Here is a 26,180-nt window from a genome sequence, read left to right on the forward strand (position 1 = left end):
GTAAGGGAGGGAAAACAGGCAGTAAGAAAAAGCTGCTAGAAGACAAGAGGCTGAGTCCAGCTTTCTCTTAGCTCATCGTTCTTCTTTCCAAATCAGTATTTTTACATATTCCTTAAAAATGGATCTTCTTCTAAGCATCAGTATGCAATATAGCATGCTACTCTCTGCCATTCCTGTTTGCAACTACTGACCTCTTTGTTGCTCATTTAGAACTTAAACACCTGCCTCCCAGTCTAAATCTCCACCCTAATTTTTGTATCACCCTGCGTGACTTCAGTGCCCATGTGAGACAACCCATTTTCAGTTCCACTCCTCTTTGGGCACATACTGCCATGGCCATATCCATCACCCAGAACTGCTCTCCTCTAAAGTATTAAGTTCTAAAATATGGCCACATCTCCCGGCCTTTAAGCTTTTTACTCTCCTAGTCTTTAACATCTCTTTTCCATCTCACAGAGCTCAAGTGCCTTGATTTCTTCATTTTATTTCAGCCTATCATGCCTTCCCAGATTTACTTCCTTTTCCATCAGCCATTTAAACCACTTCGTCCCTTTGTGTTTTCAGTTTATCCTCATTGCCTTATATTGCTTCTGCCCAGCAAAAGTCCAGTCATGGATCAGTCCAGTTTTTTTACCTTCTTAATGCCTACCTTCAGGGCTACTTAGGACAACTAGAAAAAAAAGATACAACAGCACAAATTGGAACTACTATAAATTCATTGTGTACTCAACTATGCCCTCATAGCTATCTGTGGGTTTTAATCAGCACCCTTTTCCTTGTCCACAATGCTTTCTTAAGCCTTATACCACTCTCCTCAATTCTCTAATCCTTTCATCTTCCTCATTATACTCATTGTACCCTCTGCTTTACAAATAAAAATGAAGACCATCAACTCCTGTTGATGTGTAATACTTATGTAAATCTCTGCCCCCGCCCCCAAAAAAACCATACCTATTCTCATCTTTATTTGTTTCCCCCCAATCTTTGTGGACAAGGTATCCCTCTTCAGTCCATAGCAAATATTTACAACTAGTGATTCACTTTCAGGTTCTTCAGTAATTATTTTCTCTAAGATTTACTGAATAAATGTATCTTTAACTTCTCTTCTTATTGGTTCAGTCTCCTTAGCAAGTCTCTCCCTTCAGACAAAAAAATAAACAAACAAGCAAATTTCTTGACTCTATATCCTCCCCCTCATCTTCCCCTTATGGCTGGACTTCTAGAGAACAGTTTATGCAAAGGCACGGAGCCATGAAAGGGCATGGCACATATGGAGGTCCTTTCGCCTAGATCAAAAGCCCTGGTGGCGTAGTGGTTAAAAGCTACGGCTGCTAACCAGAAGGTCAGCAGTTTGAATCCACCAGGCACTCCTTGGAGACTCTATGGAGCAGTTCCACTCTGTCCTATAGGGTCGCTATGAGTCAGAAGTGACTCAACAGCAACGGGTTTGGGTCTTTTGTTTTGTTTTGTTTCCCTAGATTACTAGCACCTAAAGGCAAAGACAACATAGAAAGATTATTCAAAACCATGCAAATGGATAGGTTTTCTACAAGAGTGAAATGTAGAGAAGGAATTGCAATGTTCCAAGGGCAAAGATAATTTCCACAATTAGGATAAAGAAGAACCAGCAGTGCAGACAAAGAAGGAGAGGGCAACCATGTAGAAAGAAGAGGAGGACGCTAAAAGAGGAGGGTATTTTGCAGTGGAAAAGGGTATTTAGAATGAGAAAAGCCTATTGGATATGATCTTGGGCAGTAAATAAAATTATAAGATCAAGTTTATTAGTATTTTTCTTATACTATGATTTTTGGGGGGATGTTCTTTAAGTCCAACTCTAAATGGATTTAGATCACAAAGAATAGGTAATGCTTTCTGGTTTACAAAGAAAAAAATATATATGCTCTTAGTAGTAGGTACATACTTTTTATGATTTGATTTACAGTAAAAAAATATATATATATATATACATTATGACCCAGTACACATGTACAGATGTGTATTTCATGTATGTTTGTACATATCTATATGAGTGTACCCAACCCGTTGCCGTCGAGTCGATTCCGACTCATAGCGACCCTACAGGATAGAGTAGAACTGCCCCATAGAGTTTCCAAGGAGCACCTGGTGGATTTGAACCGCCAGCCTTTAGGTTAGCAGCCATAGCACTTAACTAGATATGCCGTATATTTAAATAATTGAGAAATATTTTCATCAAACAGTGCTAATACTACTTGTAATATACTCTATTTGCTGTGTTTTTCCATTTCTGTTTTTTTTGAGTGCTGTTACAGTCTACTAAATTGATTTCCTGACCCAGTATTGGGTTGCAACTATCACTTTGAAAAATAGTGTTTTAGAATATGTGTCTTAGTCACTTTTCAGACATAATTTTAGGCTTGCTATTAATTGAAAACTGGGGGGCTATGATTTATATGATTTAATGAAGAGTGCCTGGGTGGTGCAGACAGGTTAAGTGCTCCGCTGCTAGCTAAAAGGTTGGTGGTTCAAACCCTCCCATAGGCACCTCAGAAGACAAGCCTGGCGATCTGCTTCTGAAAGGTCACAGCCTTGAAAACCCTATGGAGCAGTTCTACTGTATACAGAAGAGGTTGCCAAGAGTTGAAATCAACAGCAACAAACAACAATGATTTGATAACTTGCCTTTCTCTGTGTATATTGTCAGGGCCATTGGGCAACGTCTCTTGATGCCATCACAGAGTAGGTTTAAATTGATAGTCTCCAGAATGATTTTTTGCCAGGTCAGGAAGTAATGGGTAATATGAAGACATGATGGACAGAAATAGAATTTGGCACTTGTCCTAGACAGTATCATTTTTCTCCTTATTTAGGCTTCTCCAAAGCAGATTGTCTGGTAGAGTGCAATCCTCAGACACTGGGACACATGAAAAGCTAAAATAATACAGGGGTGTGTTCAGTCATAAACCCACCTCCACCCGCCTACATCTCACAGATTGTTTAACGGTTAGCGAACAGAGGGTAGTTAAGGACAGGTTGGAACTGAAAATAAGAATCCATAATCCTTCAGTTTTTGAGTGAGATACAGCCTTGACTAAAGCCTTTTAAATACCCCAAACAAAATGCTATGCTATATTATTGTGCCTATTACAACAAAAAAGCCAAACAAACAAGCAAATACAACCTAGAACAAATGCCTCTAAAATTTGGTCATTTTTTTCATACTAATTATATTTTGGATTTTTCAACCATAAATACATTATTTAATTTCCTAAGCCTTGGTGTACTTGCTTGTAAAATGAGCAAATTGATTCCCGATCCTCTAGGGTTCCATTATGTGAGGAGTCAAGCTATTTTCAATATTTCAGAAAACCTGACATAAGTTATTTTATTGTTCTTTCTTTTTTATTGTATAATTTGAGTTAACAAGAAATGGGCAAACAAATATTTATTTCTTTAGATTTATAGGTAAAACCTTGTAGTGTTTGGAGACCATGGGAGGAGAGGGGAATTTTAATAAAAGAAAAATCCTTTTTAGTGGAATTGTTGCTAATCACTCAAGTAGAAATCTTGCAGATCTCTTCTAGCGCTAAAAACAGTATCAATCCTAAAGGCAATAGTGTTACAAACCTTTTCTGTGTTGACCAGTTATGTCCTTTTCCACTGAGAGATAATGATAACTTCATGTTACATCATTTTTCTCTTTTCCTAACCCAGTTGCCTTCTCTCTCCCTGCAAAATACTTAGCTTCTAAATGGTATTTGTGTTATGTGCCTACATTTCAAAAAAAAATCTTAGGCTATATCTGTTTCTTTTAATAGTCCACAATTAAAACAGGCAGGGCCTTTTTATTGGTTGGAATGTTTTAAATACCCAAGTGCTTTTCCTTTCTTTCTAGGTAATTTCTTTTTTTTCCTATTCTCCCCTGATTTTATGGCTTCAGTTATGTTGGGAACTTGCAGCAGTGTTATGTGCTTTTCCTTTCTTTACCAAAAGCAACGAGGAAGGGGAGCGGAGAGGAGAGGGGAAGGCAGGGAAGAAATAAATTGCCATGGCATTTTATAAGTAGGAAGATCATGATGATAGAAATAGATTTATTTCTTGACTATAAAATGTTGTCAAGCTTAGTATAAATGCAAGACCAATTGGATAGTTACTCAGAACTATTCCTATTATACTTATTCTTACAATCCTGTTATACAGTTTCTTGCTATATGTTTATTTTTCTTTATCCATTATTGATTTATATTGTTTTGCTCAAAAAGAATTGGAGGCAATGTATAATGTTATACCATTTAGTAGTTATATTAAATGTTTAATCATCTATGTGTGTAGAATGAAACATAACTATCTCTTTCACTGAAATGCTAAATATTCTTTTTTTACAAATGATGTAGATATCTAGTATATCTAAATTACAACTTAATGGCTGGTTTTGCTCTTAGCTCGTGTGTGTGTTAAAGCATAGATTAGATATATGTTTCATTAGGGTGATCGTACATCTGTAATATCGTTTAAAATTCCCTTTGTCTTAGCATTTTTTCCTACATCATGACTCTCTTAAGGTCATTACAATAGAATCTGTTACTAAGAGCTATTAAAAGATTAGGAAGAGGAGTGAGGGAAGTGAAATTAAAGCAGCCAGTCTTGCTTGCTTACTTTTTTTTTTTCTTTTTATACTTCTTATTGTGCTTTAAGTGAAAGTTTACAAATCAAATCAGTCTCTCACATAAAAACTTATGTACACCTTGCTACATACTCCCAATTGCTCTCCCCCTAATGAGACAGCCCGCTCTGTCCCTCCACTCTCTCTTTTTGAGTCCATTTCGCCAGCTTCTAACCCCCTCTACACTCTCACCTCCCCTCCAGGTAGGAGATGCCAACATGGTCTCAAGTGTCCACCTGATCCAAGGAGCTCACTCCTCACCAGCATCCCTCTCCAACCCATTGTCCAGTCCAATAAATGTCTGAACAGTTGGCTTTGGGAATGGTTCCTGTCCTGGGCCAACAGAAGGTCTGGGGACCATGACCACCGGGGTCCTTCCAGTCTTAGTCAGACCATTAAGTCTGGTCTTTTTATGAGTATTTGGGGTCCACATCCCACCGCTCTCCTGCTCCCTCAGGGGTTCTCTGTTGTGTTCCCTGTCAGGGCAGCCATCAGTTGTAGCTGGGCACCATCTAGTTCTTCTGGTCTCAGGATGATGTAGTCTCTGGTTCATGTGCCTCTATTTGTCTCATGGTCTCATAATTACCTTGTGTCCTTGGTGTTCTTCATTCTCCTTTGATCCAGGTGGATTGAGACCAATTGATGCATCTTAGATGGCTGCTTGCTAGCGTTTAAGACCCCAGATGCCACTCTTCAAAGTTGGATGCAGAATGTTTTCTTAATAGATTTTATTATGCCAGTTGACTTAGAATTCCCCTGAAATCATGGCCCCAAACCCCTGTCCCTGCTACACTGGCATTCGAAGCGTTCAGTTTATTCAGAAAACTTCTTTGCTTTTGGTTTAGTCCAGTTGTGCTGACCTCCCCTGTATTGTGTGTTGTCTTTTCCTTCACCTAAAGTAGTTCTTATCTACTATCTAATTAGTGAATACCCCTCTCCCACCTTCCCTCCCTCCCTCCCACCCTCCTCTTGTAACCACAAAAAAATGATTTCTTCTCAGTTTAAACTATTTCTCAAGTTCTTATAATAGTGGTTTTATACAATATTTGTCCTTTTGCAACTAATTTCACTCAGCATAATGCCTTCCAGGTTCCTCCATGTTATGAAATGTTTCACAGATTCCTCACTGTTCTTTATTGATGAGTAGTATTCCATTGTGTGACTATACCATAGTTTATTTCTCCATTCTTCCGTTGATGGGCACTTTGGTTGTTTCCATCTTTTTCCTATTGTAAACAGTGCTGCAATAAACATGGTGTGCATATATCTGTTCATGTAAAGGCTCTTATTTCTCTAGGATACATTCCAAGGAGTGGGATTGCTGGGTAATTATATTTCTAGCTTTTTAAGGAAGTGCCAAATCAATTTCCAAAGTGGTTGTACCATTTGACATTCCCACCAGCAGTGTATAAGTGTTCCAATCTCTCCACAGCCTCACCAACATTTATTATTTTGTGTTTTTTGGGTTAATGCCAGCCTTGTTGGAGTGAGGTGAAATCTCATCATAGTTTCGATCTTCATTTCTGTAATGACTGATGATTGTGAACATTTCCTCATGTATCTGTTAGCTACCTGAATATCTTCTTCAGTGAAGTGTCTATTCCTATCTTTTGCCCATTTTTTAATAGGGTTATTTGTCTTTTTGTAGTGGAGTTTTTGCAGTATCATGTAGATTTTAGAGATCAGGCACTGATCAGAAATGTCATAGCTAAAAACTTTTTCCTAGTCTGTAGGTAACTCTTTTTACTCTTCTGGTGAAGTCTTTGGATGAGAATAGGTGTTTGACTTTTAGGAGCTCCCAGTTAACTAGTTTTTCTTCTGCATTCTTAATAATGTTCTGTATTAGCCATGTATTAGGGCTCCTAACGTTATCCCTATTTTTTCTTCCATGATCTTTATCATTTTAGATTTTATATTTAGGTCTTTGATCCATTTTGAGTTAGTTTTTGTGCATGGAGTGAGGTATGGGTCTTGTTTCATTTTTTTGCAGATGGATATCCAGTTATGCCAGCACCATTTGTTAAAAACACTGTCTTTTCCCCATTCAGCTGTTTTGGGGCCTTTGTCAAATAGCAACTGCTCGTATGTGGATGGATTTACATCTGGATTCTCAATTCTGTTCCACTGGTCTATGTATCTGTTGTTGTACCAGTACCAGGCTGTTTTGACTAGTGTGGCGATATAATAGGTTCTAAAATCAGGTAAAGTAAGGCCTCCCACTTTGTTTTTCTTTTTCAGTAATACCTTATTTATCCAGGGCCTCTTTCCCTTCCATATGAAGTTGTTGATTTGTTTCTCCATCTCATTGAAGAATGTCGTTGGGATTTGGATCAGAATTGCATTAAACGTATAGATCGCTTGTGGTAGAATAGACATTTTTATGATGTTAAGTCTTCCTATCCACGAGCAAGGTATGTTTTTCCACTTATGTAAGTCTTTTTTGGTTTCTTGGAGAAGTGTACTGTAGTTTTCTTTGTATAAGTCTTTTACATCTCTGGTAAGATTTATTCCTAAGTATTTTTTAAAAAAATAGATTTTATTTTATTTTATTTTATGTTCTTAGGGGCTACTCTAAATGGCATTGATTTGGTGATTTCCTCTTCGATGTTCTTTTTTGTTGGTGTAGAGGAATCCAACTGATTTTTTATGTTTCTCTTGTATCCCGATACTCTGCTGAACGCTTCTATTAGTTTCAGTAGTTTTCTGGAGGATTCCTTAGGGTTTTCTGTGTATAAGATCATGTCATCTGCAAATAGAGATACTTTTACTTGTTCCTTGCCAATCTGGATGCCCTTCATTTCTTTATCTAGCCTAATTGCTCTAACTAGGACCTGCAACAAAATGTTGAATAAGAGTTGTGATAAATGGCATCCTTGTCTGGTACCAGTCTCAAAGGGTATGTTTTCAGGCTCTCTCCATTTAGGGTGATGTTGGCTGTTGGCTTTGTATAAATGCTCTTTATTATGTTGAGGAATTTTCCCTGTATTCCTATTTTGCTAAGAGTTTTTATCATGAATGGGTGTTGAACTTTGTCAAATGCCTTTTCTGCATCAATTGATAAAAACATGTGGTTCTCGTCCTTTGTTTTACTTATGTGGTGGATTACATTAATTGTTTTTCTAATGTTGAACCATCCCTGCATACCTGGTATGAATCCTACTTGGTCATGGTGGATTATTTTTTTGATATGTTGTTGAATTCTATTGGCTAGAATTTTGTTGAGGATTTTTGCGTCTACATTCATGAGGGATATAGGTCTATAATTTTCTGTTCTTGTGGTGTCTTTACCTGGTTTTGGTATCAGGGATGTGGTGGCTTCATAGAATGAGTTAGGTAGTATTCTGTCCCTTTCTATGCTCTGAAATAGCTTTAGTAGTAGTGGTGTTAACTCTTCCCTGAAAGTTTGGTAGAACTCTGCAGTGAAGCCGTCCTGACCAGGGCTTTTTTTTTGTTGGGAGTTTTTTGATTACCTTTTCAATCTCTTCTTTTGTTATGGGTCTGCTTAGTTGTTCTACCTCTGTGTTAGTTTAGATAGGTAGTGTGTTTCTAGGAATTCATCCATTTCTTCTAGGTTTTCAAATTTGTTAGAGTATTATTTTTTTTTTTTTTAGAGTATAGTTTTTCATAGTAATCTGATATGATTCTTTTAATTTCAGTTGGGTCTGTTTCAACATCACCCATCTCATTTCTTATTCGGGTTATTTGCTTCCTCTCCTGTTTTTCTTTCATCAGTTTGGCCAGTGGTTTATCAATTTTGTTGATTTTTTTCAAAAAAACAGCTTTTGGTCTTGTTAATTCTTTCAGTTGTTTTTCTGTTTTCTATTTCATTTAGTTCAGCTCTAATTTTTATTATTATTTTTCTCCTGGTGCCTGTGGATTTCTTTTGTTGCTCTCTTTCTATTTGTTCAGGTTGTAGGGATAATTCTTTGATTTTGGCCCTTTCTTCTTTTTGGATGTGTGCATTTATTGATATAAAATGGCCTCCGAGCACCGCTTTTGCTGTGTCCCAAAGGCTCTGATAGGAAGTATTTTCATTCTCATTGGATTCTATGAATTTCTTTATTCCATCCTTAATGTCTTCTGTAATCCAGTCTTTTTTGAGCAGGGTATTGTTCAGTTTCCAAGTGTTTGATTTCTTTTCCCTGCTTTTCCTGTTACAGATTTCCACTTTTATGTCCTTATAGTCAGAGAAGATGCTTTGTAATATTTCAGTGTTTTGCATTCTGCTAAGGCTTGGTTTATGACCTAACATGTGGTCTATGCTATAGAATGTTCCATGTGCACTAGAAAAGAAAGTATGCTTGGTTGCTGTTGGGTGGAGTGTTGTGTATATGTCTGTGAGGTCAAGTTGGTTGATTGTGGCATTTAGATCTTCCGTGTCTTTATTGAGCTTCTTTCTGGATGTCCTGTCCTTCGCCAAAAGTGGTGTGTTGAAGTCTCCTACTATTATTTTGGAGTTGTCTGTCTCACTATTCAGTGCTCATAGAGTTTGTTTTATGTATCTTGCAGCCCTATCATTGGGTGCATAAATATTTAATATGGTTATATCGTCTTGGTGTATTGTCCCTTTAATCATTATATAGTGTCCTTCCTTCTCCTTTCTGATGGATTTAACTTTAAAGTTTATTTTGTCAGAAATTAATATTGCCACTCCTGCTCTTTTATGATTGTTGTTTGCTTGATATATTTTTTCCATCCTTTGAGTTTTAGTTTGTGTCTCTAAGTCTAAAGTGTGTCTCTTGTAGGCAGCATATAGACGGATCTTGTTTGTTAATCTATTCTGCGACTTTCTGTCTCTTTATTGGTGCATTTAGTCCGTTTACATTCAGGGTAATTATGGGTAGGTATGAATTTAGTGCTATCATCTTGATGTCTTTTTTTGTGTGTTGTTGGCAGTTTCTTTTTCCGACTTAATTTTATGTGCTGAGTAGATTATCTTTATATATTGTCCTTTGCTCATATTTGTTGTTGTTGATTTTGTTTCTGCTCAGTCTCTGTTTTTTTCCTGTATTTTATTTTGATGAGTAGGATAGTTTGTCTCCTTTGTGGTTACCTTATTATTTACCCCTATTTTTCTAAATTTAAACCTAACTTTTATTTCTTTGTATCACCGTATCTTCCTCTCCATATGGAGGGTGTATGATTACATTTCTTAGTCCCTCTTTATTATTCTAATGTTGTCTTCTTTTATATAATAACATCGCTGTTACCCTGTTTTGAGCTTTTTTTTTTTTTTAATCTTGTTTTGTGTTTTTGGATTTCCCTGTCTGCGTTGACTTCTGGTTGCTCTGCCCTGTGTTCTAGTCTTGGGTTGATACCTGATATTATTGATTTTCTAACCAAATAGCTCCCTTTAGTATTTCTTATAGTTTTGGTTTGGTTTGGTTTTTGTGAATTCCCTAAGCTTGTGTTTATCTGGAAATGTCTTAATTTCACCTTCATATTTAAGAGACAGTTTTGCTGGATATACTATTTTTGGCAGGCAATTTTTTTCTTTCAATTTTTTAAATATGTCATCCCATTGCCTTGTTGCCTGCATGGTTTCTGTCGAGTAGTCTGAGCTTATTCTTATTGGCTCTCCTTTGTAGGTGACTTTTCATTTATCCCTTGCTGATCTGATAATTCTCTTTATCTTTGGTTTTGGCAAGTTTGATTATAATATGTCTTGGTGACTTTCTTTTCAGATCTACCTTATGTGGAGTTCGATGAGCATCTTGGATAGATATCTTCTCATCTTTCACAGTATCAGGATAGTTTTCTGCCAACAAATCTTCAACATTGCTCTCTGTATTTTCTGTTATCCCTCTCTTTTCTGGTACTCCAATCACTCGTAGGTTATTTCTCTTGATAGAGTCCCACATGATTCTTAAGATTTCTTCATTTTTTTAAATTCCTTTATCTGATTCTTCTTCAAATATATTAGTGCCAAGTGATTTATCTTCGAGTTCAGAGATTCTAGCTTCTACTTGCTCAATTCTGCTCCTCTGACTTTCTATTGAGTTGTCTACTTCTATAATTTTATTGTTAATCTTCTGAATTTCTGATTGCTGTCTGTCTATATTTTTCCAGCTTATTAAACTTTTCATTATGTTCCTGAATAATCTTTCTAATTTCTTCAATTGCTTTATCTTTGTGTTCCTTGGCTTGTTCTGCGTATTGTCTCATTTCCTTCCTGATGTCTTGAAGGGTTCTGTATATTAAACTTTTGTATTCTGCATCTGGTAATTCCAGGAATGTACTTTCATCTAGAAGATCCCTGGATTCTTTGTTTTGAGAGCCTGTTGAGATGATCATTGTCTGTTTCTTTATGTGACTTGATATTTACTGTTGTCTCCGAGCCATCAATGAGTTATTGTATTAGTTTATGCTCACTTACTGTGTCATAACTTCTTGCTTTGTTTTGTTTTGGTATACCCCTATGGGTTGCTTGAGTGAGCTAGCTTGATTATTTTCACCTTTGGAGCTCTGGCGTTCTGTCCCCAGCTGGCTAGAGGTGTTATCAGGTATATCAGTCTAGGAGTCCATTCAGTTTTCTTGTATGAATTCAGGTCAGGTTTCCAGGTGGCTGATCATCAAGTGTGTGGTATAGGCTCTGTCCTACAGTCTTCAAGGGGCAGGGGTGATTGGTGTATATACCGGTATCTGATTGCAGCAGGGGGTCACGCTGTGAACACGGCAGGGGACTGAGAACCAACCCCCAAGTGTCTCTGAGAATAGCATGTCCCTGTTCCCTAGATAGTGCAGGTGGGTGTGTTCTGCAGAGGTACCATGGGCACCCAAAGTTTTTGGTTGTAATAACTGGGAGGTACTAGTTTTCTTTGGACCCCTGTTGCAGGTGGTTGAGTGACCTGAGTGGAGCTACCACTCTTTAGGTCCCTGATGTGGGTAGGTGAGGACCTTGTTTCATAGGCAAAGCAACGTGAAACATCGAAGCCCCACCTCTCTACCGCACAGCTGAAATTGTTGGAGTCTGCCATCAAGGGCCTGTTCTCCCGAAATAGGCCCACACAGGTCCATGCAGAAGGGAAAGGTGCTCAAGTCCACGGACAGTTTATGCCTGGACAAGTAGCCACTTCTGTCCTGAGCTCCCCTGGTTAGTGGAGCCAGCAAATCATCTTTTCCACCAAATGCAAATTTTTTCCTTCCCCATGGCCAGGAGGATGGCTCTAGGTGCTCAACAGGGCCTATCTCAGGCCCAGGGAATTCAGCTACTGAAGCCAGTTTGTGGGTGGGGGGCCGCGTTGAGACATACACAAGTACTTAGCTTTTGCCAAGAGCGCCGTTCTCCTCAGGTTCCGGAGGTATGAGTGGGCTGTGTGGCTGGCTGCTTCTCCCTGAGGAAACTGTGGCCAAACGCTAGTACCAGCCCGCTGCGGCCGCCACTCCAGGAATGGTGCCCAAGGGCTCCCTGCGATTCAGGTCCAGTAACTCCTCTCCGCTTCTGAATGGCCTCTTCCTCCCCCTGCCCCTCAGTTTGTTTTCTAAGCTTGCCTTTGAAGCTCAGGGCTCCCAGCTTGTCACAAATATACTCATTTTACTTGTTTTTTCGGGCCTTTGTTGTAAGGAGGGCTCGCCGGAAGCATCTGTCTATTCCGCCATCTTGGCTCTGCCTCCTCAGCTTGCCTTCTATTTAACACATTTGATGAAAATTAAAATCACAATTATTTATGAACTGATCCATAATAAATATTAAATTTGCTTTCCTCATTTTGTAAAAAAAATACTGATTGATAGGTTTCTATAAAAATAAGCTACTGAATCCAGCCACATTTTCTTTGTCTTTTCTTTCTTTCTTCCTCTTTACCATCTTCTCTTATTTATTTTTCTTTTATTCTAAAACTGAAAGAAAGGAGAGGGACTGCCCATGGTCATGGGGTAACACAATTTCAGGGTGGCACCTTTACAAACAAAGTATCATCGAAATTAATGAATTTTTAAACTGCAGTTTGCAACCCAGTACGTAGGCCATGAAATTAAATACCTGGGTCATTGTGGTCATTTTAAAACAATATTAATAGAATATAGAACAGAAAATATCAGAGCACATCTCATGTAGTAAAGATATGTATTGTTTTAATGAAATTTTTTTAGGTTTTATTTATATAGCTAACATCACCATGTGTAAACTGAATTGTTACATAAAATATATACCCTACAGTGGGTCACAGACAAAACTGTTTGAAAGCCACTGAGCTAGATGAGTACTATAACTGGGAGGATTTTTGTAGCTGGTTCAGCGACTACATCCAAATATATTAATTAATTAATTAATTGTTCTTTTCTACCTAATAGGAAGTCTCTAGTGATGTGCTTGTTGTTTTGCCTTGCCACAGCCAACATATTCAACGATAAAGTATAGTAATAAAAATTTTGAAATTTGTGGGTCACAGACACTGATGCCAGGTCATAGAATCAGAATTTAAAAGTATCTAAGGAGGCTGGTATTATAGTCCTGAATCAGAAACCTAAAATGTAGCAAGTCTGCATATCAACAGAGTTTAGAAAAAATAAATTACTTATACTAATCAAATGATTAGAGAGACTTAGCTGAAAAATGTCTTGTAATTTTAGTTGATTTAGTTGTCTCATCATAAGCCAACAATATGTAAATAAAGAGTATTTTCCATCTGTACTTGTGGAAGCGTGACTACTACTGCGATATTAGGTACATTTGTCAGGGGTAATAAAGGTGATTCCTATATTGGGGGAAAGGTTTGTTTTACAAACTGATAATATCTTTTCTAACTGTAAATCTCTGGTTCTTAAGGAGAGTACCTTATGAAAAAAACTTCCCACAAACCATTAGAAAATAGAACATTTAACATTTTCTTCTGCCTTAATTGGTATAATTAAGCTGGTTCTCTGTGTTCATTTATTTCCTTTATTCTAAGGTAGGAATGCTAGGCTCTGTCGTAAATGCTGTTTATTTACTGATGGAACAAGGCAAAGTCTTTGCCCTCATGGAGCTTTCTGATGTGGGAGACAGACAGTAAACAGATGAATATACTGCATAAGGTGGCAACCCAGGGAAAGTACTGTTCTCAGAGGCCATCCAAGTTGCAGTTATAGCAGAGAAGTAAAGGGTCCAAAGATTGACCATGGGCACAATGGAAAGGTTTAGGGATTACTGGAAGGGGCGGAAGATTGAGCCAAATTAGGGGATATAGACCTTTATAGAGATAGGAGTGAGTCTTGGTGATAAAGGAGGACATGAGATGCTTGAATTTTGGTGTAGGGGGTGTGGGGAACCACTGAGGTAAGCAAGGAAAAGAAGTGTGATGGAATTAATCCCTATAGTCCCTTAATTGGAAAGTGAGTAACCTAGCTCTAGTTAGAGCTTCTGTTTTAGGAGTAGCCTCTTAGAAGTTGAATTCCTTGTCCCTGAAAGTTAAGTGGCCAAACAGAGACTGTTTGGCTTCTAAGAAATATTGTAGCCTTGCTTCCCATTCTGAGTAGAAGGTGACTTGAAGGCCCCTTTCAATCTTAAGAGTCTATGAATTCTCCTGTATAAGGCAATATTAGATATTCTCTCTTCCTGGCTGAAATGTTAGGATTATACTCATCTTTCCCATCTCTAGAAAGAATGTAAGATAAAATCCCTGATGCTTTGCATCAGACTCATAGGCAGTACAGCCCATCCTCATGGTGGAATAGAGAAAAGGGAGGAGAAAACAAATAGAGGACAGAAATGTAATATAGCAATCCATTTTGTCTCTGAATTGGATTCTTGCATTGGAGTTAAGATTTTTAAACCTTTTTAAAAATAAACTTATTATAGAAGTATAACATAATATACAAAAAGTAAAAAATCAGGAGTACAGATGAGTGAATTTTTACAAAGTGAACACATTTGTATAACCCCATCCCAAGAAACAGAACATGACCAGCACACCAACACCCCCATCCTCTCCTCCTTATCACTACCATCCATCAAGAATAATTACTATCATGACTTCTAACATTATGGATTGCTTTTTCATCTTTCTAATGGAGCCCTGGTGGCACAGTAGTTAAGATCTCAACTGCTAACCAAAAGGCCGGAAGTTCAAATCCACCAACCTGTCCTTGGAAGCCCTATAGGGCAGTTTTACCCTGTCCTATAGGGTTTCTGTGAGTTGGAATCAACTTGACAGCAATAGATTTTTTTTTTAATTGCTAGTGAAGTTCAACTTTTAAAAATGTTTGTGTGCGATATGATCCTTAATATTTTAGAGTTCTGCAAAGTACTGTGGAAACTGACCGGAAGAAGCGTTGAGTTTACTTGGAGGAAAAGAGGAATTGAAGAAAAGCCACCAGAAGAGCTAACATTTAAATTGGATATTTGAAAATGCATAGATATTAGCTAAATGTTTGGGGCTGGGATGGGGGGGAGTTGGAGTATAGTGTTCCAGAGAAAAACATACATATCCAGATGCGTAGTAGCATTAAAGTACATGATGTATTTGGGGATGTGGAGGATAGCAAATAATCTGCTGAGACTGACATTATAAGAGATTAAAAAATGGGTTGGTGACTAGAGAGAAAAGTGGAAGAATAGGAAGTTTTATTCACATACAGAGATTTCAGCCTTCAAAGTCTGAGATGTAACAATTCTACTCTGACCCCATGTGACAGAGCTGAACTGCGCCCTTAGGATTTTCCTGGCTGTAATATTTACAGAAGCACATCTTTCTCCTGAGAGACTCTGGCGAGTTCAAACCACCCACCTTTTGGTTAGTAGCTCTGCACTTAACCGTTGTGCCACCAGGACACCTTGACAAGATTAACGCTCCTGAATTGCGTGTGATGGGTCAACATTCTTATAAATCTTTATTTCACATAACACCAAGGTACATAAATTGAATCACCAAAATGGTAACATTGCAAGACAGGTAAAACAAACAAAAATATTCTGAGACACTAACACTATTTTTTTGAGAATGGTTCTACAATTGCACAGCAGTATAGTAGCTTTGCTATTCTGAAGATCACTTACAGTTCTAAAATAACTTTTTTGTAAAAGTTAAAAAGAAAAGATAAATCTGGTTTTAAAAAAAAGACAAAAAGATCTTGTTAACTCCTATTTTAGCCCTTTGGGGGACACATAGGTGCTTTAAAGTCCTTTAATGATTATTAAAAATTTTTATCAAATATTATATGAAGATACATAGACCAATGGAACAGAATTGAGAATCCAGACATAAGTCCATCCATGTATGAGCAGCTGATATTTGACAGAGGGCCCAAAGTCAGTTAAATGGGGAAAAGACAGTCTCTTTAACAAATGGTGCTGGCATAACTAGATATCCACTTGTAAAAAAATGAAACAAGACCCATACCTCACACCATGTGCAAAAACGAACTCAAAATGAATCAAAGACCTAAATATAAAATTTTAAATGATAAAGATCATGGAAGAAAAAATAGGGACAACATTAGGAGCCCTAATACATGGCATAAACAGTATACAGAACATTACTAACAATGTACAAACATCAGAAGAGAAACTAGATCACTGGGAGTTCCTAAAAATCAAATACCTATTCTCATCCAAAGACTTAACCAAGAGAGTAAACAGATAACCTACAGACTGGGAAAAAGTTTTTAGCTATGACGTTTCCAATCAATGTCAGATCTCTAAAATCTACATAATAGTGTAAAAACTCAACAACAAAAAGACAACCCAATTAAAAAATGGGCAATGGATATGAATAGGCACTTCACTAAAGAAGACATTTAAGTAGCTAACAGATACAGGAGGAAATGCTCACGATCATTAGCCATTAGAGAAATGCAAATCAAAACTACAATGAGATTCCATCTTACCCCAAAAAGGCTGGCATTAATCCAAAAAGCACAAAATAATAAATGTTGGACAGGTTGTGGAATGGCTAGAACACTTATACACTGCTGGTGAGAATGTAAGATGGTACAACCACTTTGGAAATCAACTTGACGCTTCCTTAAAAAGCTAAAAATAGAACTACCATACCATCCAGCAGTCCCTTTCCTTGGAATATATCCTAGAGAAATAAGAGCCTTTACACAAACAAATACATGCACAGCCATGTTCATTGCAGCACTGTAACAATAGCAAAAAGATGGAAGCAACCAAGGTGCCCAACAGTGGATGAATGGATAAATAAATTATGGTATATTCACACAGTGGAGTACTGCGCATCAATAAAGAACAATGATGAATCCGTGAAATATTTCATAACATGGAGGAATCTAGAAGACATTATGCTGAGTGAAATTAGTCATTTGCAAAAGGGCAAATATTGTATGAGACCACTATTATAAGAACTCGAGAAATAGTTTAAACAGAGAAGAAAATATCCTTTGATGGTTACGAGAGGGTGGAGGGAAGGAGGGAGACAGAAGTGTATTCACTAATTAGATAGTAGACAAGTACTATTTTAGGTGAAGGGGAAGACAACACAATACGGGAGAGGTCATCAGAACTGGACAAAACCAAAAGCAAAGAAGTTTCCTAAATAAACCAAATGCTTCGAAGGCCAGTGTAGCAGGGGTGGGGGTTTGAGGACCATGGTTTCAGGGGACATCTAAGTCAGTTGGCATAATAAAATCTATTAAGAAAACATTCTGCATCCCACTTTGAAGAGTGGCATTTGGGGTCTTAAACGCTAGCAAGCGGCCATCTAAGGTGCATCAATTGGTCTCAACCCACCTGGACCAAAGGAGAATGAAGAACACCAAGGACACAAGGTAATTTTGAGTCCAAGAGACAGAAAGGCCCACATGAACCATAGACTACATCGGCCTAAAACCAGAAGAACTAGATGGTCCCCAATGACAGCCCTGACAGGGAACACAACAGAGAACCCCTGAGGGAGCAGGAGAGCAATGGGACGCAGACCCCAAATTCTCATAAAAAGACCAGACTTAATGGTCTGACTGAGACTAGAAGGACCCTGGAGGTCATGGTCCCCAGACCTTCTGTTAGCCCAGGACAGGAACCATTCCCGAAGCCAACTCTTCAGACAGGGATTGGACTGGACAATGGGATAGAAAAAGATGCTGGTGAAGAATCAGCTTCTTGGATCAAGTAGATACTTGAGACTACGTTGGCATATCCTGTTTGGAGGGGACATGAGAGGGAAGAGGGGGTTAGAAGCTGGCAGAGTGGACATGAAAAGAGAGAGTGGAGGGAAGGAGCGGGCTGTCTCATTAGGGGGAGGGCAACTCGGAGTATACAGCAAAAGGTGTATATAAATTTCTGTATGAGAGACTGACTTGATTTGTAAACTTTCACTTAAAGCACAATAAAAATTTTATTAAAAAATTTTTTTTATTATATGAGAGCCTATGACATTAACAAAAAAACAAACCAAAACCGACTGCTGTTGGTTGAGTTGATTCCAACTCATAGTGACCCTAAAGAACAGAGTAGTACTGCCCCATAGAGTATCCATGGAGCACCTGGTAAATTCGAAGTGCCAATATTTTGGTTAGCGGTCGTAGCAGTTAACCACTACGCCACTAGGGTTTCCATGGCATTAGCATATGTTATTATAATAATGATCTGTTCTTATATTCAGGATTACTTGATTTACTGCCATGAGTAGAAACTTACTGCCAAAATAGGCTATTGACATTAGTATTTATAAAATCACTCAGAAATATTTTTATAAGCATATTTATTGATTTTCATTCATAGATTAAAGTACATTTTTTATGTATGCATATATTGTTTTCAGGGTTTTGTGCAGTACCATATGTGTGAACTTTTTGGAGATTTGACCCTTAGAAAACTGATGTAAAATTGCAGAATAGATTTGAACAATTGGTGTCAAAAGTAGTGTTTCTCATCCTTTTTAAACCCGGCGCAAACCAGACTTTTGCCATCGAGTCCATTCCAAGTCATAGTGACCCTATAGGACAGGGTAGAACTGCTGCATAGGGTTTCCAAGGCTGTGAATCTTTTCAAAAGCAGACTGCCTCATCTTTCTCACGTAGAACAGCTAGTGGGTTCGAACCACCGACCTTTGGGTTTGCAGCCAAGTGCTTAACCACTGTGCCAGCAGGGCTCCTTTTTTTTAAACCCATGCCCCTTTGAATAAATATAAAAATCTCACACCATACCTATAACCCAGTGCCGTCGAGTCTATAGTAGTGTTCAATATGATTTGTTTCAAACTATATATGCTTTATACTCTGCCCCTCCACCCAGGGATTCTCATATTCTCTTCTAGATGGGAATCACTAGTTTAAAGAAAAGTAGCAAAATATAGCTGAAATTTTTATTTCTCCTCTCACTCTCTATGGGAACTCATTACTAGAGAGAACTTTCTGTATATTCATTCATTCATTCATTCATGCGTTTAGCAGATGTGGATTGAGCCTACCATATGCAAGCTCTTCGTGATATAAAGATGAAGATAGAAACCTTACCTCAGAGAGCTCACATTTAGTCAATGGAATAAACATATAAACAAAGAATTATATGCATTGTGCTATGTATGTATGTATATGGTCCCAAGAAAGCCCAAAGAAAGGAACCTCAAACTGTGACTGAAAGAGTTCTTAGGTAAGAAAGACTTTACATAGAAAGTGATATTTGAGTTAGACTTGCAAAATGAGATAGGAGTCTGCTAGATGGAGAGGCATTTGTCTCTATGACTTACTGTTACACCGGAAGTTAAGTCTTACTTTCTATTTCCTGGACTTCTTACAGCCTAATATCCATGTAATAAGAGATGTAAATAATTATAAATTTTACACATTGACAACTCTGGCCATGGAAGCTAAATAGTTAGCAAATTCATAATTAATCCTTTAACAATAAAAGTTCATTATATTACCTATGATATTTGGGACTTTTGCTCTTACTAATTACCTGTGTTTTAAAATCAGCAGAGTAATTTATATTTGATATTGGATAAATCTTCACATCCTTTCGTTATATGTGTGTGTGAGTTTATATAATTTTCAAATGGCTACTAAGTGGTTAGGACATTATTACTTATTAAGTTGTTTGGACTTAATTAATAGATGGAATAGGAATTTCTTTTGGTCTAGGAACATCATGAAAAAATTACTGGGACACTAAGGGTTCCGTAAACCAAGGAATTTTGGGAATCTCTGTTCTATATTTTTTTTGATCATGGGGATAATAAGACAAATACATTTGCAATGGAAATGCTTAACCTATATAAAAAGAGCACTGAGATTCATTTGACTTTAGTGTGAGATTTTAAAATATGTGAATAGTTCTGTGTCTTATAATATGGAGCACTAGAAAAAAAAAATCCTGAAAATCTTTGAAAAACAATAAAATGCATGAAATATACAGTTATCTGATAAATAATAATAAAAAAATATGTTTAATATGGTTAAAGACATGAAAGGGTACCAAAACCGTGAGCAAGGAACAGGAGACCAAAATAGAGCAGGCATATTATTTTCTTTTTTTAATTCTGCTTTAAGTGAAAATTTACAAATCAAGTCAGTCTCTCATACAAAAATTTATATACATCTTGCTATGTACTCCTAGTTGCTCTCCCCCTAATGAGACGGCACACTCCTTCTCGCCACCCTGTATTTCCCGTGTCCATTCAGCCAGCTTCTGTCCCCCTGTGCCTTCTTATCTCTTCTCCAGACAGGAGCTGCCCACATAGTCTCATGTGTCTACGTGAGCCGAGAAGCTCACTCCTCACCGGTATCATTTAAGAGTTGGCTTTGGGAATGGTTCCAGGCTTGGGCTAACAGGGATCCTTCTAGTCTCAGTCAGACCATTAAGTCTGGTCTTTTTATGAGAATTTGGGGTCTGCATCCCACTGCTCATCTGTTCCATCGGGGATTCTATGTTTTATTTCCTGTCAGGCAGTCATCGGTTGTAGCTGGGCACTGTCTAGTTCTTCTGGTCTTAGGCTGATGTAGTCTTTGATTTATGTGGCCCTTTCTGTCTCTTGGACTCATAATTACCTTGTGTCTTTGGTGTTCCTCATTCTCTCCTTTGTTCCAGGTGGGTTGAGACCAACTGATGCATCTTAGATGGCCACTTGCTAGTGTTTAAGACCCCAGACTCCACTCACCAAAGTGGGAGAGGAGGCATATTTTTAAGAACCTTTTAGAACCTTTTTTTTTATTATTGTACTTTAAGTGCTTTCTAGAACTTTTAAAAATAAAAATATAATGTCTGAAATTAATACCTTAATAGACCAATAAATTTTAAATAGAGTTTAGGAGAATTTAAAAACTGAAAGAGCTAAAGAAGTTAACTCAGAGTACAACACAAAGGGATAAAATGTAGGTAATATAAGAGATATAAAAGACAAACCCAGAAGGTCGAGAGACCATAGTTGATATCTAAGATTTCTTTTTGTCACTGCCCATTTCATACTTCCTTTGCCCTCAGCCAGAACCTCAGCAGGTCAGGGTTCTTTACTGGGTGGGATGACCAAAACCTTAATTACTGAAGGGTCTGAATCCTCAATATATCTGTCTTTTTTTTGATTGCTACAGTTTCCCATTGACCTTTTCTCTTGGGTGTGGAAGTACTAGGAGATGCTCCAATGAATCCCCTAAGTTCCAGACATAGTCCTCTCTCCCACTATTGTGTTTCAGCAACCCACTTTCTCCTTGGTAATCAGGATCAATCACTTTAACCAGTAAACCCCTTCTTTACCTGTTAGTTGCTGGTATGAAGAGCCCAAAATGGCCAAGTGGTAGGCTCATCTACCATTCAGTGGAACCATTGTTATATTCCCCTGATGGAAGCATTTCCTCCTTGAGAAATAACGAACAGGTAGAGCTCAACCCGCAGGACTGAGAAGCAAAAATTCTGTGAATGGATTATTAGGTATAGTAGTAAGAGGAACTACTTCTGCTTTCACCTCTTAATTCCTAGACCATGTGTTTTGGCTCTGTGGGAGACAGTACCATGTAGTGGTCTCAAATTCAAAGCAGACTGCATCCTGTAAGACAGAACCCCACCCTTTCAGAGTTTTGCCTCCCAACTGGTGCTATAACTGAGACTTCAGTAAGCCTTTCTATTAGGCCAGCTGCTTTTTGGGTATGTGGTAAGACCATTTCATTTCATGTGTATGATCCCATTGCTTTGCTACCTTTGCTGTGAAAAGAGTTTTGTGATCAGAAACAAGGCTGTATGGAATACCATAATAGTGGATAAGGCTTTCCGTGAGTCCATAGGGTCTCTATGAGTCGGAATCAACTCGACGGCAGCGGAAATAAATGGTGGCACTAGCAGAAGCAGTGAACCTTGAATAAGCGGTGCCAGCTAAAACAAAAATACTAAAGGTTGGGGAAGACAAGATAGTATAGCAGTATACAAAGGAAGTAAAAGGAGAACTTTGAGAAAGAATGAGTTGTAAGTAATGCCTTGTTATTACTATGTAATGATTGCCATCGTTATTTATTCAGTGCCAGTTGTGTCCCTGGGCATTTTCTATATCTCATTTCATTTAATCCTTACAATTTCTTAATGAGGTAGTTGGTATTGTCTCCATTTTATCTATGAAGAAACTAAGGCTTAGAAGAGTTTTTTTAAAAAAGTAGTTAAAATCATCTAGCTAGTTAATGATGAGGCAAGGATTTGTACCCAGATCTGCCTGATTCCACTGAAGAAAAGTTACAGAGCATTATTTTTAAATATATGTATACACAAACATATATGTATCCAAATACACCTACTTTTTTTTCCTTACATGTAATTTGGCCATCTTAGTCTCTTGTAGGAGCCCTGGTTGCACAGTAGTTAAGAACTCAGCTGCCAACCTAAAGGTCAGCAGTTCAAATCCACCACCCAGTCCTCAGAAACCCTATGGGGCAGTTCTCCTCTGTCCTATAGGGTCAGTATGACTTGGAATTGACTCGACAGCAATGGGTAGTCTCTTGTAACTTTAGTCTTGAAAAAATAATGAGATGTAGTAGGAAGTCCAGCAGATTAGAAATCTAGAGCCCAAATTCTAATCCTTTTTCTGTACTAAACTATATAACTGGAAGAGTTTCTTAATTGCTTTTTTTAAATGAGATATAACTCATATATACCATAAAATTTTACCCTTTAAAGTGTACAGTTTAGTGGTTTTTAGTATTTTTACAAGGCTGTGCAGCCATCACCACTAGTTCGGGAACATTTTTATCACTACCCAAAAAGATGCCCCATACCCGTTAGCAGTCATTGCCCTTTCTCCCCTTCCTCCAACCCCTGGCAATCACTAATCTCTCTGTCTCTATGAATTTGCCTCTTTTGGACATTTCAAATAAATGGAATCATAAAATCCCCCACATGTCTGTCAGTTTGTCATACTGTGGGGGATTGTATGGTGCTGTGATGCTGGAAGCTATGCCACCAGTATTCAAATACCAGCAGGGTCATCCATGGCAGACAGGTTTCAGCTGAGCTTCCAGACTAAGCAAGACTAGGAAGAAGGACCTGGCAATCTACTTCTGAAAACATTTAGCTGGTGAAAACCTTATGAATAGCAGTGAAACATTGTCAAATAAAGATGTCACATTGAAGACTAAGGCCTGCCTGGCCCAAGCCATGGTGTTTTCAGTCGCCTTCTATGCATGTGAAAGCTGGGCGATAAATAAAGAAGACCGAAGAAAAATTGATGCCTTTGAATTGTGGTGTTGGAGTAGAATATTGAATATACCTTGGACTGCCAAAAGAAAGAACAAATCTGTCTTGGAAGAAGTAGAGCCAGAATGCTCCTTAGAAACGAGGATGGCAAGACTACATCTCACATACTTTGGACATGTTGTCAGGAGAGATCGATCAGTCCCTGGAGAAGGACATCATACTTGGTAAAGCAGAGGGTCAGCAAAAAAGGGGAAGACACTGTGGCTGCAACAATGGACGTAAGCATAACAGCGATTGTGAGGATGGCGCAGGACCAGGCGGTGTTTCGTTCTGTTGTACATAGGGTCGCTATGAGTCAGAATCGACTCACTGGCACCTAACAGCAACAACAGCATTTGGCTATTATGATTAAAGCTGCCATGGATATTCGTGTACAAATTTACGTGTGAACATGTTTTCTTTTCTCTTGGGAATAAACCTAGAGGTGAGTAGAATTGCTGGGTCATGTGATAACTCAGTGTTTAACCTTTTGAGAAACTGCCAAACTGCTTTTCAAAGTGGCTGCACCATTTTACATTCCCATTCTTAATAGTTTTTTAAATTTTATTTCTCTGTTAAAACAGTGGTTGTACTCAGGGTTTTGCCAGGAGAAGAGTGTTACTCCAAAATATTTTTTTCTATCCAGTTTTAAATATTACAATGTAACTTTTTTTCCAAACAAAGTAGATTAGTAAAAATTCAGAAGTCAATGATAACTTTTACTTGCTTTTTTTGCCCTGATTTAACAATTCTGTTCTATGTCTTACAGAGAAGCTTGCAGAGGCTCAGCGCAGGTTTGCTACACTTCAAAATGAGCTTCAGTCGTCACTGGATGCGCAGAAAGAAACCACTGGTGTTACCACACTGCGACAACGCAGAAAGCCAGTCTTCCACCTGTCCCATGAGGAACGGGTCCAACACAGGAACATTAAAGACCTTAAACTGGCCTTCAGCGAGTTCTACCTCAGTCTTATCCTGCTGCAGAACTATCAGGTACTTCAAGTCTTATCCTGGAGAATGGAATGTTTAAATAACTGAGAAATTCCAGTAAATCAGATTACCTTGAACTATACTAATGACCCAATCCAATAAGGAAAATCCTTTGCCTGTTATTTTTCTTAGGGCTCTTATTCAGAAATCAGATATCCTTATTGTTTAAAAGCCATATATCAGTGGCAGCAAAAGAGTGTTAACAAAACTTCCCTTTTTGAAGATCAGTTTTCTAAAAACTTCTTTTTGTACCATATTCAAGAGTAGACCTTGACTCATAAACTAATAGTTGGCTTCCAATTTTTAGAGGCAGCTCTGGTAGTAGTAAGTAGAAATAAAGAATAAAATACGATTACCCAACCATTGTTGGCTGTGTAAGACTTTTTGTATTTCTCTTAACTGATAGCAAAATTTTGACAAAAACAATTGAACAGTTAACTTTTGTGCAGCTAATACTATTAATGCAAAAGGAGCCTGGGTGGTGTACATGGTTGCTAACTCAAAGGTTGGTAGTTTGAACCCACCCAGTGGCTCCACAGAAGAAAAGGCCTGGCAGTCTGTTTCTGTAAAGATTACAGCCAAGAAAACCCTATGGAGCAGTTCTACTCTGTAACACGTGGAGTTGCCACGAAGTCACTGGGCCAACTTGATTACAGCTACTGACAACATGTATTTGTAATTCTTTTAAGATTTGTTTACATAGTTAAATCTATAGAGAATTTAATTGGAAAACATTACTGTTCACTAATAAACATTTAAATGGGCAAGTGCATCTCCATAATCTTTAGAGAGACCTTATACATTATTGTCTTTCCGTTTTATTCTTCTTGTTGTTACTTATAATCAGTGGTTAAGATCATCTTAGGATGATACCCCATATAAACACTAAAGGTTACAAAAGAGAGGTATTACCAGGGGTAAATACTGAAATTTTAAAATAATAAAGTAATTAAAGTCTCTTATATGCATTAATGTAAGTTGTTAATGTATATATTCTACTTATTTTTATCTTTTCATAATTCTGCTTTCTTCTTTGGTGATTTAATATTTTATCATACCAACAAGAACCCAGTTGGAAAATAATTTTAGAAGGGTAGAAAAGTAATTAGATGACTTTATATATAGTGGAAATTCCTTTGCTTTGAAATTTATCCATAGCTTTATAATTTAATTTTTTAAAAAACTAAACAAAGATATATTTCCTTTTCCCTATAATGTATAAAAATAATAATGTTTGTATCATTGATTATGCTTGTGTGTTACAGGCAAATACCGTTGTTACATTATTTATTTTAACTTTATCAGCAGCTTTTACATGAAGTCATTATAAAACGTTCCTTAGGAAAATAAAGATAATTGTTCATTATAAAAATTCTTCTCTACCCCCTATTCTTTGGAGCTGTCTATTCTGTAAGAATACATTGATTTTGAGAATGCAGGAGAAAGGAAAATTAGTTAAAAGCAATCTCTAAGTCATGGTGTATGTATGCACCTCACGGAGAGCTTAAGATGATCTGTTAAACTATGAGAACAATTATAAACAAGCAAGCAAGCCTATTAGGGAATGTGTGCTCAATATACAAGGATATGTCATCAACAACTCTAGTTTACAGATTCTTTCCAGTCTACACTTTCCTGCTGCTTCGCATGTTGGGCAAAGAACAATAGAATTCAAAAATGTAGGAAAGTATAACATTTTTGATACTGTGGAAAAATGAGGAAAGGTGAAAGCTTCTGCCAGTTATCAGTAGATCCCTGTAAGGAGAACCACATCTTTTCCATGGACTCTTCACACTCTCATCCCCAAACTGAGAATGGATGGAAACGAAAGGAAAGTTGACAGAACTAGGAGATCTGTCTTTGGTGCTGGTGTATACATGCTTGCATGAATGGGGGAAATGCACTGCTCTGTCAGTCCTTCAGAAAGCATTAAGTGTGTGTTCAGTGTATGATGAATCC

The 26,180-nt window shown here is 37.7% G+C and overlaps 1 protein-coding gene across 1 annotated transcript in view; it reads left to right on the forward strand.

Moving 5' to 3' along the window:
- The window catches only part of XPR1 (xenotropic and polytropic retrovirus receptor 1), a 257,077-nt gene that overhangs the window by 161,123 nt on the left and 69,774 nt on the right, over window positions 1-26,180 (forward strand). The window contains exon 4 of the mRNA XM_049868482.1: window positions 24,001-24,224. Coding sequence (XP_049724439.1) covers window positions 24,001-24,224 — 224 coding nt within the window. The remainder of the gene's footprint in view (window positions 1-24,000; window positions 24,225-26,180) is intronic.

This window comes from Elephas maximus, chromosome 24, assembly GCF_024166365.1.
Source record: "Elephas maximus indicus isolate mEleMax1 chromosome 24, mEleMax1 primary haplotype, whole genome shotgun sequence".
In the NCBI taxonomy this organism is placed as follows: Eukaryota; Metazoa; Chordata; class Mammalia; order Proboscidea; family Elephantidae; genus Elephas; species Elephas maximus.